Source organism: Engraulis encrasicolus, chromosome 3 (genome assembly GCF_034702125.1).
Source record: "Engraulis encrasicolus isolate BLACKSEA-1 chromosome 3, IST_EnEncr_1.0, whole genome shotgun sequence".
NCBI lineage: Eukaryota > Metazoa > Chordata > Actinopteri > Clupeiformes > Engraulidae > Engraulis > Engraulis encrasicolus.
This window is the reverse complement of record NC_085859.1, coordinates 37,662,084-37,679,362: the sequence shown is the minus strand read 5'-3', so window position 1 is coordinate 37,679,362 and position 17,279 is coordinate 37,662,084. Positions and strand designations below refer to the sequence as shown.

General features: G+C 44.8%; 1 protein-coding gene across 1 annotated transcript in view; it reads right to left on the bottom strand.

Annotated features, from left to right (window-relative positions):
* The window catches only part of LOC134444624 (dematin-like), a 77,739-nt gene that overhangs the window by 5,739 nt on the left and 54,721 nt on the right, over positions 1-17,279 (bottom strand). The window contains exons 3-11 of the mRNA XM_063193881.1: positions 15,291-15,345; positions 14,357-14,437; positions 13,399-13,545; positions 9,268-9,312; positions 6,980-7,181; positions 6,243-6,287; positions 5,796-5,945; positions 4,488-4,624; positions 834-942 (exon numbers count right to left, since the gene is read on the bottom strand). Of these exons, the coding sequence (XP_063049951.1) occupies positions 834-942; positions 4,488-4,624; positions 5,796-5,945; positions 6,243-6,287; positions 6,980-7,181; positions 9,268-9,312; positions 13,399-13,545; positions 14,357-14,437; positions 15,291-15,305 (931 nt within the window). The 5' untranslated portion in view covers positions 15,306-15,345. The remainder of the gene's footprint in view (positions 1-833; positions 943-4,487; positions 4,625-5,795; positions 5,946-6,242; positions 6,288-6,979; positions 7,182-9,267; positions 9,313-13,398; positions 13,546-14,356; positions 14,438-15,290; positions 15,346-17,279) is intronic.

The window sequence follows — 17,279 nt, the reverse complement described above, 5'->3', positions numbered from 1 at the left end:
GCACCTGTCAGTGGCCTATCAGACATCCAGCTCTGACATGTAGTTGGCAGCTGATATGCTTTGGAGCCCGTCTGTCAGATCCGTCAACCCGGGCGATGACGCTGCTTATCTCATTCTCCGATCACGCCTGTCGCATGCAATACCGCTCAACTGTCTGGCGGCGAGATCTAACACGGAACAGCTGACTTTGTTATTTTTCAAGTTCCTGGACTGGACTGAGCATCTCACGCAGGGCCGCTGACAACTTTGGCCGGGCCAAAGTAATCTAAAAGGCCCTCTAAAGTAATCTAAAAGGGGGAAGGGGTCAGTTGCCTCGGGCCAAGGAAGAAGAGAGGCCCAGAATTGAGTTATTATTACATTGCATGTATTGGGTAGGGGGGCCCTTTTAGATTATGTTGTCCCAGGCCCAGCCAAAGCTGTCAGCGGCCCTGTGAATACATACAATGTATGTATCCCCCCCTCCCCTCCAGCTTCACTAAGCTCACGGGGCTGATGCTGGCCAGTCGTCAGCCATCAGACTGTGTCTTGTCATTTTTCACTGACTGACGTGCGATGGACAACAGCTGACACATACAGCCTCATGCATGCAAAGACGCCATGCCAGGATGAGTCAGTTTGGCATATATCAGTCTACTATGGTCTCATACAAATAGGGCAAATAGGTGTGTCTTTTACACAGACAGACAGACAGACAGACAGACAGACAGACAGACAGACAGACAGACCGACACACACACACACACACACACACACACACACACACACACACACACACACACACACACACACACACACACACACACACACACACACACACACACACACACACACACCTATCTGCATGGGCGTCCGGTCGGGCAGGGAGCGGGTTTTCCGGCGCACAGGGGCTCCTCCCCCATCAATCTCCTCCTTCAGGATCAACTTCCCAATATTGGACGTGATCTGGAGAGGGAGAGGGAGAGAGAGACAGAGAGAGAGAGACCAAACCATGAAGGGGAGGAGAGAGAAAGAAAAAGAGAGAGAAAAAGACAGAGAGAGGAAGGAAGGAGAGGGTGTGTGTGTATGTGAGAGAGAGAGAGAGAGAGAGAGAGAGAGAGAGAGAGAGAGAGAGAGAGAGAGAGAGAGAGAGAGAGAGAGAGAGAGAGAATGAGATGAAGAACACAATAGAATCAGAGTGTGGATGGAGACAAAGAAGAAAAAAAAAGTCCCAAGCCCCACAACCCGACACAAGGCTGCAATGGAATCGATAGCTGAAGCTCGCAGTAAAAACTGGATACGTCCCCTGGACATTTTTTAGGGCAATCTGATATGGGTCCCAAATGAATGCCTTTACTGTTGCCTATACCCAAGAGTGCCAAACCCAGTCGATTTTAGAAAAAATCTTAAATGGATGAGTGCTCTGTGCAGGGAAGTGAACAAGGGGGGACAAAAGGGTCAGTTGTATCAGGCCCAGGGAGAGGGGCCCCAGAATTTGGTCCTAATTACATTGTATGTATTGAGGGGGGCATTCAGATGACTTTGTCCTGGGCCTGGCCAAACCCTGTCAGCAGCCCTATCCCTGTGCTGTAGACGGCTGTAGATCCATTTACACATTTTTGATGTGTGATGTGATGTGCTCACTGCTCATACATAATACATTAGGGTTTCTCCTTTCACGAGCACTACAGTAGTGTTCGACAGTTGTTCTTGTCGGATATTGACAAAGGGTAGCTAGGCTACACTCCATTGCTAGTTACATTAAAGATGTCCTCTCAACGCCATTTCATTAATATTGCTGTTGACCCATTGTTATTGAATGTGTTACGCGTTGGTCCCGTTTTAAAAAACGTTGCTTTGTTTTAGGCCGTTTTTGCAAGCTAGCAAGGTGATTTGTAAAGAAACGAGAGGGTCTTCAGGGTTTCTCGTGTATATCCGTCTCTGATTGGCTCCTTCCTCCTGCTCTGCAGAAAAATCGTCTAAGGTAAGAGTCGCCACTTCCCCAGGTGATACTGCACTATAGGGGCACCAACGGAGGCGTGCAGTCTCCATTCAGGGCTGTGCTCTTTTGACAGTGACCCCTGGCGAACTGCAGGCACGGAGCGACCAGAGTGAGCAGGCTGTATGTATGAGGCTTAGTGCTTTGTGTGTATCTGAGAGTAGCAACCAGCTGATAGCTAAGCTAAGCTAGGTTTCGGGCCACCAGGCGTTGCTTGTTTTGAAAACAAGCAGAAAAAAATGACTCTACATGTTTTAAAAAAAAATGGGTCGACATAAACCTTTGTGGGCAACGCCTTTTTTCGATGTGACGCAACACAGAATTACTGCATTATTTATGTCAATTGGGAAACACCGGGTAACACAGCCAGCCGTGGTGACGCACCGCTATGAAAGTCTTGCATGTGAGTTTAACTTGGGGTGACCATCCGGTTTTCAACAGGAGTGAGTAAAACTGTGTTTTATCGAAAGTTGGCCTATTCTGTATGCGCTATAGCTATACATAGGGGTGAATTCAGGTAAATTGGGCAACTGATTAATATGATATAAGCAAATGGCCCAAAGTGGCCCAATTTACCTGAATTCACCATATGCTGTATAGCTAACCTGCAAAAAATGAAATTGAGAGATGTTCTGTCCAGTTTTTATTCAATATCCACCCAAACACATGATTCCAATGTGATTCTCTCATTTAAAATCTAGATGTTGAATGGTGTAAAGTCCCCAAAAGGTTGTTCTGTGGTGCTTGACAGTGAGAAAACTTTTAACTTGCAAGTTTTCTCAATGGAGGAGGGGGTGACACAGCGGGAAGAGGCAAGATGCCAGAGGCCTGCAAGATGGATAAGAGGAAGTGGATTGACTTACATTTTTACATCCCTATCCACTTACCCCACAATAACCTGTCTTGACTCACATCTGTATTTAAGTGCCATCCCATTCCTAACCCAAATGGTTCAATATGATGTTGTCGGTCCACCTTTTGCAGCAATTACAGCTCCATCTCTTTTTGGAAGGCTGTCCACAAGGTTGAGGAGTGTGTTTATAGGATTTTTTTTACCATTCTTCCATAAGGGCATCACACACTGATGTTGGCCGAGAAGGTTTTCTATCGTTTTCAGCTCAGGACTCTCCAGGCCAGTCAAGTTCCCCCACACCAGACTGTTATCTGTCTTTAGGCAAGGCAAGGCCATTTTATTTTTAAAGCACATTTCATACACAGAGTAACTCAATGTGCTGTACAGTGATAAAAACTATGCAAAACAATCAGAAAACAAGAGAGAAGGGAGAAAACAAAAAGCATAACAGCATAAAAACAATAGCAACGCAAGACGTGCAGTAAAATATGTTATGGACCCTGCTGTGTGCTGTGCACTGGGGCATTGCCATGTTGGAAGAGGAAGAGGCCTGCTCCAAACTGTTCCCACAAGGTTGGGAGCATGGAATTGTCCAAGACGTTTTGGTATCCTAAAGCTGGAATAGCTGTGGAAGAGCCAGGGCTGCTGACAGCTTTTGCTGGACCCGGGACAAAGTCATCTGAAAGGGCCCCCTCCCCAATATATGCATAATGAAGACCCAATTTTGGGTCCCCTATCTCCCTGAGCCCGGGGCAACATGCCCCTTTGTCCCCACCTGTTGGCGGGCCTAGGTGTAGCGATATCATATCGAACCCTATGGGTTAGGAATGGGATGGCACTTAAGCTCATATGTGAGTCACGGCAGGTTAGCGAATACTTAAAGCAATATAGTGTACCTAGTGAACCTACCCACCCACTTTCCAACCTACCCTCTTCCTACCACCTGGTTGGTGGGGGGAGTAATTAACCAGTGCTCTACCCCATCCTCCTCCATGACTGAGGTACCCTGAGCATAGTACCGTCCCACCGCACTGCTCCCTTGGGGCGCCATTGGGGTCTGCCCCCTTGCACGGGTGAGGCATACAGTAAATGCAATTTAGTTGTGTGCAGTGTGCAGTGAACACTTGTGTGCTGCGGAGTGCTGTGTCACAATGGCAATGGGAGTTGGAGTTTCCCAATGGGCTTTCACTTTCACTTTCATTGCGATGTAACATACCCATATTTTAATTTAAAAAAGCTAAAATCTCAAGAGCCTAAATGCAGCGTATACTATGTGTCTCCAGACTCCAAAGGTAAAACTAATATATGAAAAAATATACGAGTCATCAAGCTAAAATTGGTTAAAGCAATATAGTGTACCTACTGTAGGCCTACACTACCCACTTTCCAACCTACCCGCACCCTACCTACTGTACTGTACCAGAGAGAGTAGAGAGAGAGAGGTTCCATTGGCCCATTGTTTCCGGGTTCTATTATTGGGGGGGAAATCCCCCTTTAGGCAGACCTAGGCAGACCTGAGGACTGTTCTATTCAATGCTAGGAGCATTATGACACGCCCCTTTAGGCAGACCGGAACCTGGTCACGTTAGGTGCCCATAGAAACCTATTATGTTGGCATATCTCTATACTTAAAGAATCTCTGACTGTACTGTACTGTACCTTATTGAGTTGTTGTTTCTGCATCTGCCTGAGGCTCCACATATCGTCTGACAGATCTCCATCATCATACTCCTCGTCCTCCTCGTTCCTCTCTCCATCCTTCTGCTGTGACTGGGACTTCTGCTTCCACTCCTTCTCTGTAAGGAAAGAAAAAACATAGACGGTCATTCATTCATTCATTAATTTGTTTGTTTGTTTAATTATTTTTGTATTCATCTCTGTGAAGAGTTTGGTTATTAATGTATTTATCTGTGAACCAAGAGTTGGGGTAGTTTGTTGTTTATTTCTCTGTCTGTGAGTATTGGGTCATTTAAATGGAAATGAGCAGAGAGTGTGGAGCTGGGGCATGGCGTATAGAGCTATTGAAAAGCGATGGAGAAGGGAGAGATATATGCAGATGGAGGTTGACGGGAATAATGAGACTGTGTGTGGAACTGACAGGCACCGGAGACGGACGAAATGAGAAAAATATACAGAGGAAGAGATAATAGAGACCCAGAGCGAGACAGAAATACATACTAGAGACCGAAGAGATGGGGGGAGAGGGGGTGGGGCAGACAGACAGACAGACAGACAGACAGACAGACAGACTCAGATACATAGGCAGACAGAGACACAGACACAGACAGACAGACAGACAGACAGACAGACAGACAGACAGACAGACTCAGAGACAGACAGACAGACAGACTCAGAGACAGACAGACAGACAGACTCAGAGACAGACAGACAGACAGACAGACAGACTCAGATACATAGGCAGACAGACAGACAGACAGACAGACAGACAGACAGACTCAGAGACAGACAGACAGACAGACAGACAGACAGACAGACAGACAGACAGACAGACAAACAGACAGACAGTCAGAAACAGAGACAATGGTAGACAGGAAGTGATGCAAAGTGAAAGATGGTTTGAGATGTCCAGAGGTAGAAAAAGAATGAGAGATGGTGATGTCGAGAGATGGTATATTGTGTACCCATGAAAGGGGGTGGGATAATGACACTGTGAGTATGCAGTACGTAACTGTCAGGTGCTGGACACAGACAAAATGATTTAGAGAGAGAGAGAGAGAGAGAGAGAGAGAGAGAGAGAAAACGAGAGAAGAGATAGAGATAAATACAGAAGACCGATAGACAGAGAGAGAGAGAGAGAGAGAGAGAGAGAGAGAGAGAGAGAGAGAGAGAAGAGATAGAGATAGATACAGAGGACCGATAGAGAGAGAGAAATGGAGAGAGAGAGAGAGAGAGAGAGAGAGAGAGAGAGAGAGAGAGAGAGAGAGAGATGAAGAGATGAAGGTATACCAATAACAGCCAATGAGGGTGGACAGGGCCAGTACTCTGTCTCTATCTTGGAGGGCTGGCTGGGGTCTGGTGGCTGAGCCGCGGGGAACTTGGACGACTCGATGATCAGATCCTCAATGTGCTTTCCATGTGGGACAGGAGCTGATAAGTCTGCACGCACGCACGCACGCACGCACACATACACACACACACACACACACACACACAGACACACACAAGAATAGAATCAGGCAGAGAGAGAGAGAGAGAGAGAGAGAGAGAGAGAGAGAGAGAGAGAGAGAGAGAGAGAGAGAGAGAGAGAGAGAGAGAGAGAGAGAGAGAGCGAGAGAGAGAGAGAGAGAGAGAGAGAGAGAGAGTTAAATTAGGCTACTAAATTATTGGCTGCATTGCTTCTTCATAATTCAGAGATAATGTACACAGTACAAGAAATGGAATCAAACACTGTACCTTGCTTGTAAATTGGTGGTTTCTTGTATATATTTATGCCATTAGCTGTAAAACACACAAACAGTGGGAGAGTTAGAGACTATTTTAGGGTATATTTGACTGTGCACATGGTTAGCCGTGACTAATTGGCTGACTTATTGGATTGAGAAAGTAAAAGTTATTTTATAAAAGTCCACATGCATCCCCTCTGCCTGGGTTCTACTGTATAGCATACAGTGAGTGCTTTTTCCATCAAAAAAGATTATTCCCTTCAACGTGATGCGCTTCAAAGAGTTGCACACAGTTAATTTGCGTGGAAGAGATGGTTTTGGGCAAAGATGTATTGCGAACAGATAATGGAAAAGGTTTAAAACGATGAGCCACGAGGCCGCATAAGATATGATTGCACCTGGCTCGAGAGTTCCAACACCTTGAACACCAGGTGATGCGTCTTGTGCCGGATATTCTGTGCCGGATATGCTGTTCTAATCACAAACTGTGTGTTCTATTCTACTAAAATGTTGATGGAAAATCATCTGTGACATCAACAGTTGATTGTGACATCATTTGATTTCACTAGAATCGTCCTGTTTTTGGAAAACCAAACAGATGCATCTCAGAGAGAGAGAGAGATCTCTCAGATCGATATATATATTTTTTTTTTCGTTTCTAAACTTAACTTCATTAATTTATTTTAAAAAGTGAAATTAAAAGTTTTTTTTTAAATTATGTGTGTTTACGTAATTCCAATGGTTCACCTGGTCTGTGGAAATGTTGCTGGTAGGGTGCCTTGGCGGAGGCGGAGGCGGAGGCGGAGGCGGCGGACGTGGCGGAGGTGATGGTGGTGGTGGGGGCGCTGCTGCGGCTGGCCTTGCTGCTGGTTTGGGTACTGGAGGCTGGGGAGGACCCCCCAGAGGAACACCTCTGCTCCAGCCACTCCCTGGGGTCCTTGGGCAGCGCCTACGGAAAACCCCCCCAATAAAATTTCAATTTCAATTTCAATTTTTATTAAGGATAGCCCCTTGAGATGAATCATCTCGCTTTCAAGGGGGTCCAAATCGGTTGTTCGGTTGCATAATTGAGCAGAAAATGGTTCAAATTACCTTTTTTTTTCATTTAACATCAGTCACCTTCGATTCAATGCATTCAAAGCAGGTATCAGTTGCAGCCAGTTCACATAACACTGTTTTTATTTTTACCTGAAACAGGTAGTCATTTATTCCGGCGTTGCTTCAGAATTGAACTTCTCATGGTGAACAATTGAGTAGGTCTGATTGGCAATTCTAACCACAAAGTCTGTTTTTTGTCGCAAACGTCAACTGTTGAAAATGCTTCAGATTTGTTGAACCATGCTGTGACCATGGAATGTATACAAGTTTTACGTAGAATGAGGAATGAGGTGGGGGGCGCTGTGGCGTAGCGCGCTAAGCCCCCCACATTTGGGCTTACATTGCCCAGATTGAACCGGGGTCATTTCCTCTCCCATCTCTCTCTCCCAATCATTTCCTGTCTACTCTCACACTGTCCTGCAATAATAAAGGCCAAAAAGCCCCCAAAAAACAATTTTGAATGAAAAGAATGAAAAGAATGAGGAATTAGGAGTCCTCACATTTGAAATGGTTTTTTTTGTGTGTGTTTCATTCCATGGCAGTACTACGAGTTCATAGAAAGCATATAGTCTTTGAGCAAAAACCAACGTGGAAAGTAATAAATATACATGAGTCATAAATAATGACTCCCATGAGGCAGCTCAATAAGGGCCCTCAAGAAGTAGCTACTGTACTGTACACTTAGCACATGTCAGCATGTTTGTCAGGGTCGACATCGGCCATCTTTAAAAGCCTCATTAGGCAGGTAAAGGCTATGCATTATCAGTCATCTTTTAATCAGAGGTGGAAGAAGTACTGAAGTTGTGTACTTAAGTAAAAGTAGAAGTACCCTGCGACAAAATGACTCAAGTGAAAGTAAAAGTTGTATACCAAAAATGTACTTAAGTAAAAGTCCTAAGTACTAACTTTAAAATGTGCTTTTTGAGTACAAAAGTACAAGTACTTGCGCAATGGCTGTCTTTCTCCGTGTCTGTCTTTCTCCATGTCTGCCTACTTCATCCAATAGAAAAAAGTTTCTGCAACGGTTTTCGGTTCTATTAGAACATGACTATGGAGTCCTGTTAATGATTTTTAAAGTATCTTTTCTGTCTGGGTGTCAGTTTGGAAGAGGGGCTTGGTCCCACCTCCCTGCCCGCAGCTGAGGCTAGCCTACTCAAATATCCACGAAACACCACAGGAAAACGTAGGATAAATGTAACTAGTAACTAAGTCTTCCTCTAGAAATGTAGGGAGTAGAAAGTACAAGTAATTGTCAAAAAAATTAATTGAGTAAAAGTAAAAGTCTGCATTTTTATTTTTACTCAAGTAAGTACAAATTCCAGAAAAAACTACTTAAGTACAGTAACGAAGTAAAAATACTTAGTTACGTTCCACCTCTGCTATTAATGCCAGCCACACAAAGTGAGGAAAGAGCATATAGACCTACAGGACATGTCAGTAGCCATAGGATCAGGAACCATGATAAGATCTACACTATATTACAGTGAACTTGCAAAGGGATTCATTTAGTATGTAGAGTAGAGTAACTGCAGTATATAGACTATACGTACATTTCTTACTACACATGTATTTTGTGGAACATATAAGATTCGTATAGCCATGTTTTCCTATGGGTAGGTGCAGCATAAGTTATATGTAATGGGAAGTGAAAAGAATTATATATAAATATTATGTAATGGCAGCCTGCATAGCTGTGCATACTGTAGTACAACAGTCCAGCCATCACCACAAACTCCTTCACACTCATGTGGACACTTACAGAGTTATGTAAAGAGAAACAGACAGATAGACAGACAGTCAGTCAGTCAGTCAGACAGACAGACAGAGAAAGGGAGAAAGGGAGAGAGACAGACAGGGGGAGAGAGAGCTAATGACACACAACCAGACAGACAAAGACAGAGGCAGACAGACCGAGAAATGCTGACCATCCATCTTACCTCAGGAGACGGAGGAGGAGAGATGGAGCGTGGTGACAGTGATCTCTGGAAGAGAGAGAGAGAGAGAGAGAGAGAGAGAGAGAGAGAGAGAGAGAGAGAGAGAGAGAGAGAGAGAGAGAGAGAGAGAGAGAGGGAGAGGGAGAGAGGGGGGGGGGAGAGAGAGATGCGTTTAGTGAGATGCAGAGATTCCAGCAGACAGATTTACAGGCCTAATGGAGCGTAGCAGTTTCATTACAAAGGGCAACAGGGAAATAACTTTTCTGTGTGTGCGTGTGTGTGCGTGTGTGTGTGTGTGTGTGTGTGTGTGTGTGTGTGTGTGTGTGTGTGTGTGTGTGTGTGTGTGCATGTGTGTTTGTGTGTGCATGTGTGTGTGTATGCACTGTGTGTGTGCGTTCGTGCGTGCATGCATACGTGCGTGTGCATGCTTGTGCATCTGTGTGTGTGTGTGCCTATGTGTGCATCTGTCTGTATACAAGAGGGTAATAAAAACCATGTGTGTTACAGAGACAAGAGAGGGGCAGAGAAATAGAGAAAAAATGTAATGTGCGTTCGTGTGTGAGCTAGCAAGTGGGCATGTGGTTGAGTGTGAGCTCGTACGTGTGTGTTTGTCAGTGTGTCTAGGTCTCTGGGCTCTGACTGCCAGTTTAACACATCTTCTATTGATCACTATTGACGTTTGCCCAGGTGTTGAGTCAGTATGAGAGAGACAGATCTCTTTTGGCAGCCCGGCGGGTCGGGCAGGAAAACTGACACGGGATCCAGCAAACCCCGACCGGCCCGGCACCCGTATTGAACTGAGACAGCGTGACACACTGAGCCATATACTACAAATCCCCATTGACTGCTGCTCCATTTTGTAGCGTTATCCCTCACTTAACACAGCCTCACGCCCTCATTAGACTCATTAGTCGCCAGGATGTGACTACCTAATGTGACTACCCTAGTAAAATAAAGGACAAATAAAAAAAAAGGATTTCTCCTCATACAGTGACGTTGGGTTTCCGACAGGTGTACAGTTGATAAGATGCTACACAGGGTTTTACAGGAAGGTAAACATAAGGAAAAAAGCCTTAACCCCTTAAGACGCGGCTTTATGACTTTGTTGTCACCAGTATGGTAATGACCAAGTTGTGGTGCATTACTAAAGGGCCTGTGTAGTGTCATAATATTGTATTGCTATGGTAGTTACATTTAAATGACTATTACAGCGTGCCACTGGAGGTAAGGCGCGCATTAAGGGGCTACCGCACCTCTTCAAGTCCACACAAAGTAACACACTGAGCCATATACTGTAAATCCCCTTAGAGCTCTACTCCATTTTGTCCTGTTATCCCACACTAAACACGGCCTCGCACCCTCTTCACGTCTCAAGTCTCATTACTCGCCAGGATCCCTCCTGGAGCCATACAGTGGTGACACAGTAAAACCCAGTATTAATTCAACACTTTAGAGAGTGGATTTAACAATTTACAGAGTGTAGTTGGTCCCACAGTACTGTGCACTGTGTACAAAATGAGGTGTGTACAAGTTGGCTTTCTGACAGGCATACAAGCTGTAATACTAACCAGGACCAGGGGAACATGAGGTGCCAATGACAGCCACATCTGAGGTACCAATGGCAGCTGTGTTTAAAACAGAACAACAGAGGGTGTTGCCTGTAGGCCTTCTCATGCCAGTGTTTCCCCGCCAGGATAGTGCTTCTCACCTGGGGCTCCACGTTGGGGAGCCCTAAGGGTGGTGCCTAGTTTACATTTGAGTGAATTAATCCATTTCATTTTCTAGTACTAAAGGGGGGTGTTGGCATGCTTCTGATGAGGTCAATGGGGCGTTGAGTTTATCATGAGGTCCAGTAGGTGTTTATTCAAAAAATATTGAGAACCACTGCCCTAGGATTTCAGGAATGGCAGGGCAACATCACTACTAAGCAATATGTGCTACATGCGATGGGGATTATTAAGCAATACTGGCATTGTTCAAACATATCTGAAATCTCACACCTCACTATTGTTCACAAATAGTACCTTATGCACATCTTCGATACCACTACTCCACGACTAGCACCCAATGCAGCACAAATGGACACCAGAGAGCCTGGATGGTAAAGAACTGCATGTCTGTGGGTTTTACATCAGTGCTGGACTAGCACAGCCTTACATTACATAAGAGTGGCGACTGGAGCAGCGAGGGGTACTGCATAAAGAGAACAGCGCTGGAGTTGCATAAACGAGATGTACAGAACAGTACCGTACCCATGGTTACTACTTCCCGTCCAAACGCGTTGCGTTGCCACTTTCACCTCAAGCTGTCCTTGGCTCGCCTTTCAAAGCTGACACAATGAAGTCTATTTTTGTACGCAAGAAGAGCACCTTAGACACATTTTCTCTATATGTAACTGGCAACATATTTTTCTCCATTTAACTGACAACATCTGTGTTAAGTCACAGACAATGAAGATCTCTTTTCCAAAATGAGATATATGCATTTTATAGAATGTTGGGAAATTGACATTTTTGTAATGGGCATTCCATTGAATTGCATTGCAAAATACATTTTATAGAGGTTTAAAAGAATGTTCTCAAAACATTTGAATGGCAAGAATTCACACATAGATGATAGGACCTATTAACAGTCAATTCCAATATTAAAATGCAAAAAGTCAAAAATGGCGGATATAGCGTTTTGGAAAAGAGCTCTTCCAATATACATAGTAGACAAGAGCACCTTGGACATTTTTTTCCTCCATATTTTGCTCATTTAACTGACAACGTCTGTAGTGTTCAGTCTCAGACAGATTTATATGAGCAAACGCATTCACATCAGAGCAGACGCTGTCTCTCACCGACATCTATAATTCAGTTATGACAGGCAAGCCACCCTTAAGAGGGTGACCCAGCAGTGTGGATGATGATCAGACTGAGATTTCAACATCCCCTGACTGGGCATCCAAACTCTGGCACTGAGCCCTTTCTATACTGACTGAATCACCTAGTTCACCAATCGGACCTTGGCATTACCATAAGTGCATGCTTTTGCCTCATCTTTCTCTTATTCAGAATTCAGAATTCCGGTTTCGTAGCTAAAGGGAGTAGAGTTTCCCAGCCGGGACTCAAACTGAGGGCTCTGAACATTACACCAAAGAGCTTGGCTCGTTGGCGTGACAGTCAGAACACACCCACAACCCTAGTGATGTTCACTCCATCACACTGCCTTCACCTTCAGGAAGTGCACCCATGTGCTTCACAGACTCATGATGTCCCTCACACAGCTGCCCGTCATGCCACAACCCTTGTGATGGTCACTCTATCACACATTTACAGAAGGAGCCACTGGTTATGTTTCCTTAACTGCAAGGTCTAGGCAATGTCCATTAGCCGCCCACACACATGAAGACCATAGCCCATTATGGCACTAGGGCATTGCGAATGGCACAGCTGCACATTATACTGCTAACAAATAATAATTTACAAAATCTGCCTACGCAGGGCTGCTAACAGTAGTGGCCAGGCCCGGGACAGAGTCATCTGAAAGGGCCTCATATGCAGTAGTACATACCTAGGGTGTAATGAGGGCTAATTCTAGGCCCCCTCTGTCCCTGGGCCCGGGACACCATACCCGTTTGCACCACCCCTACTGCTTTTAAGCTGCCCTGTACATACATACATAGTTACAGTATGTAGGCTAAGGGAATGTGTTAAAGGGCAACTCCTGCCAATTTCAATGTGCTGTTGTATTGCTCACGCTACCCTTGACTTGTCAGTACCCGGTGACGCCGCAGTTTTTGGCCCAGCCCTTTCCGAGATATGAGCTATTCTAATGGGGGCAACTTTTGTTTACATTTTTAAAAAAAATGAGCATAGGCCTACTCCAAATATTTTCCCAAAAGGTATCGCTGTTTGCTAGCTGTCTGCTGATGTTGCATAACCTTTTGGATGTTTTTGGGAATAAATGTGGAATGTAAACAAAAGTTGCCCCCATTAGAATAGCTCATATCTCAGAAAGGGCTGAGGCAAAAAATGCGGCGTCACCGAGTACTGACAAGTCAAGGGTAGCGTGAGCAATACAACAGCACATTGAAATTGGCAGGAGTTGCCCTTTAAAAGTCATAATCTGAGGGCAGAGGGAGAGACCAACCTCAGCGCACTCGGACAGCTCCAGCGGTGTGTAGCTGAAGTGGGGCTCGTAGATCATCAGGTCCGGCCGCTCGATGTCCAGAATGGCCTTGTCCTTAGGGATGGCTGCCAGGTCCTTATAGCCTATCACCTGGTTGTCCATCTTGGCCTGTAGGTTAGATGGAGAGGAAGAGGAATGCAAGAGAGGTGCATAATGAGAGAGAGAGAGAGAGAGAGAGAGAGAGAGAGAGAGAGAGAGAGAGAGAGAGAGAGAGAGAGAGAGAGAGAGAGAGTAAAGGAGATGAGGGATGGAGAATTGGGAGGCAGTAACGCAGTAATGAGGGAAGCAAAGAGAGATAACGAGAGAGATAGGGAGAGAAAGAGAGTGAGGGAGAGAGAGAGAGAGAGAGAGAGAGAAAGCACAGTGGTGCAATGAGGAATTCTCACAGGACTCATAGACAGAACTGGGGCAAAAGGGAGGATGCTCTGGAGACCTCTCTGGCACTAGTACACACACATGCACGCACGCATGCACGCACGCACGCACGCATGCACGCACGCACGCACGCACGCACACACAGAATCATACTCAAACAAACTCTCAGGCAGGTGTTTGTTTAAAAACTCTCTCTCTCTCTCTCTCTCTCTCTCTCTCTCTCTCTCTCTCTCTCTCTCTCTCTCTCTCCCCCATTCACATACAAATAATTAGTACTTTGTACAATTAATTCCTGTGTATTTACTAAAACAGGGTTCCCAAATGTAACCTTGTGTACACATACAGTGCGGTCCAAGGTAAAATTAACTTCTAATTAATTCATCCTTCACATACAGTATATTGTATTGTAAAGTACAAGTATATTGTACAGTATAAGTGTGAAATCTACACAAACAGACACACCATACACAGTCACATGAAGGACTCAATATAGTGAAACGAAAAGCAAACGGTTTGTAACAGGAAGTAACGGTCGGTCTCTCACCACAATGGCCACCGCAGGCGACCCTGGCCCATGCGGCCCACGGAGGGAGCACACACTTCCAGGAGACGTGCGTGTCGGCTGCTGCTCACAGGAACAGAACAGAGAGAGAGAGAGAGAAAGAGAGAGAGAGAGAGAGAGAGAGAGAGAGAGAGAGAGAGAGAGAGAGAGAGAGAGAGAGAGAGAGAGAGAGAGAGAGACAGAGCACAGGAGAAGAGAGACGTGAATCTCAGACACAGACATATCACATGTTGGTATACAGCAAGCGGTAAAATGTATTTTTGTCTTGGTGAAAAACAGACAGAAAATAGATGAAGAAAGAAAGATGAAGAAGAAAGGTTCTAAGAAAATATCTTATAATACATAAGAATGAGCCAAACAATGATATTGGGATTTAACTATGCATACAAATATGCGGACATTGTCATTTGTTCACTAAACATTGAGTTACATTGACTTGTTCCCTGCTTGCGGTAGTGCACTTTGGATAATCATGAATGAGTGAATATTTCGGATTTAGCCAATAGAGTCAATCAATACAGAAGACGTAAGACTTAAGATCTCCCAGAAGACCCGGCCCAGACTTAAAGCGTACAGGGAAATGTACATTGACTGGAGCTTTATGGATGACGTACCATGCTACAAACCCAGCAAACCCCTTGAGCTTACAGTAGGCCAACATGGAAACATGATGGGAAATGGCTGTCTATTTTTCAATGATGGAAAAAAATCTCTTGTTCAAAGCTATGAGTCATCCACTTTTTACTGAGTCATACGAGAGACTAAATGAGGTGCTCACTGAGACACGGATGAAAGAGAGGAGTACGTTTTCACTGTATTGTAGGCCCGGGGGCAATGCAATAGAATAGATGACATATTTTACAACTAGCTATCACTGTAGTACAAAACGGTCAGACAGACAAGCACACATATTCACCTTTTGCATCATCATGGAGGATCCCAAAGCAGATTCCCTTAGTCAGGAGGACACACTAAAATTGGAAACAAAAGCCAGAGTAGACAAGACACATTACTTGCCATAAAACCAATACATTTGTTGAATGTCATATGAAATATACTTATACGTACTCTTAGCGTGATGATGCAGAACACAGATGATATAAAGAACATATGTCAGTGCAGTCAAACTAACTGACTGACTGGAGGTCCTCCACGCTGGCCTCCCTCTCGAATGTGATCTACCACTAGCCCTACATGGTTACTGTGGCATATAGTATATATGATAGAGTGATAGAGCTTTGTGGAGTAGTTTCAAGAAAGACAAACCAGAGAGATAACATAGAGTGAGAGAGATGAAAGGGAAACAGGGCTGAAAGAGAAAAAGAGAGATTGACAGATAGAGAGCAATAAAGAGGGAGCCGGGGAGAGAGAGAGAGAGAGAGCTAATGACACTGAGTACTGTACAGGACTTTCTCTGTGTGTGGTCCATTCTGGTGAAAACCTCCAACACAAAAGGTCCATTCTAGGGCGGCCTAAGGCCATTTTGTCTCCCCCATTGAATAGCGGCGTCACTCTCAAACACATTTCCAGGGCTCGCGGGGTTGAGTTGTGTACACTCAGACACACGCAGTCAAACACACACACACTAACACACACACACACACACACACACACACACACACACACACACACACACACACACACACACACACACACACACACACACACACACACGCACACACGCACACACGCACACACATACAAGCACACACAAGCGCACACACAAGCGCACACACAAGCGCACACACAAGCACAAACACTGGATGACCTACAGTAAGCACTGTACACAGCCCTTGTCTGATTCCTATCAAATGTGTGTTGGCTAATCGCTGTTATTATGGGGAAACTGGTGCACTAACAAAGCCTTTAGCCAGGCTAATGCATTACAGATGTGGACAGATGAATGCTGTATACAACTATACACAGTAGAGGGCTGCAGTCTCCCAAACTCAAACTGATTTCTAGCAGGGGCAGACATTCCGGGTTCAGCATAAAAACTCTTCCACACATATTTGCTTGCTAAATGGTGGGCTGATGTCTTAGGGGAAAAGACAACAACAACAACAAAAACAAAAACAAAAACAACAACAACAACAACAACAACAACAACAACAACAACAACAACAAACAACAAACAAAACAGCATCGGTCTATGAGGACAGTCAGCCCACTGGGAAAATACCCTGTATGTCAGATTACCAGTCCAGCCTTCAGCCAGGTTGATGACCGAAATCACCTGCGTTAGGAGCACAGGGGGGAACAGAGGCAGGGGCGCCACCAGAAATGTTGGGCCCCATGAAAGAGTCGAATTTTGCACCCCCCCTTACGGGCCCCTGTCAGTGCTGTCAGTGCTTAGAGTCTGTAAAACCTTTCCCCTCTAGCAGCACCCATGAGCAGAAGGAATGGGTTTTTCGTTTGCTGATATGGGGTACATTGCATTATCAAAACTCCTTTCCTCGACTTTTGCGAGATATTGATTTAATCTTCTATCGCCAATGGGACGTTATCGCAAGGCCATAAGCACAAGGGAGGAAATGAGTTTTGATCATGGTACCTATCCATAGTGTCAGTGTTTATTGGTAATATTCCAGGGGTGTAGGTCAGAGTAGATCATTAAGGGGGTTATCTAGCAGCTGTTTACACAATTTTGTTTTTTGAAAATGCATCCGTTTTGGCCTCTTATTCACACGTAAACAGAGTTTTAGAAATCTTTTAGAAATTTAGGGGGCTAACACACACCTGTCACAATGGAGTTTTTATTTTTGTCCACGTCGTTTTTATAGGGAAAAAATATCCACATATGTGTAATCAGCACCTAAGAAGGTTATATAGATGTCAAACTAAGCCTCGCAGCACACTCTGGAAAACTGTATTTGACTGTGAGTGTATGACCCCACAGCTCAGA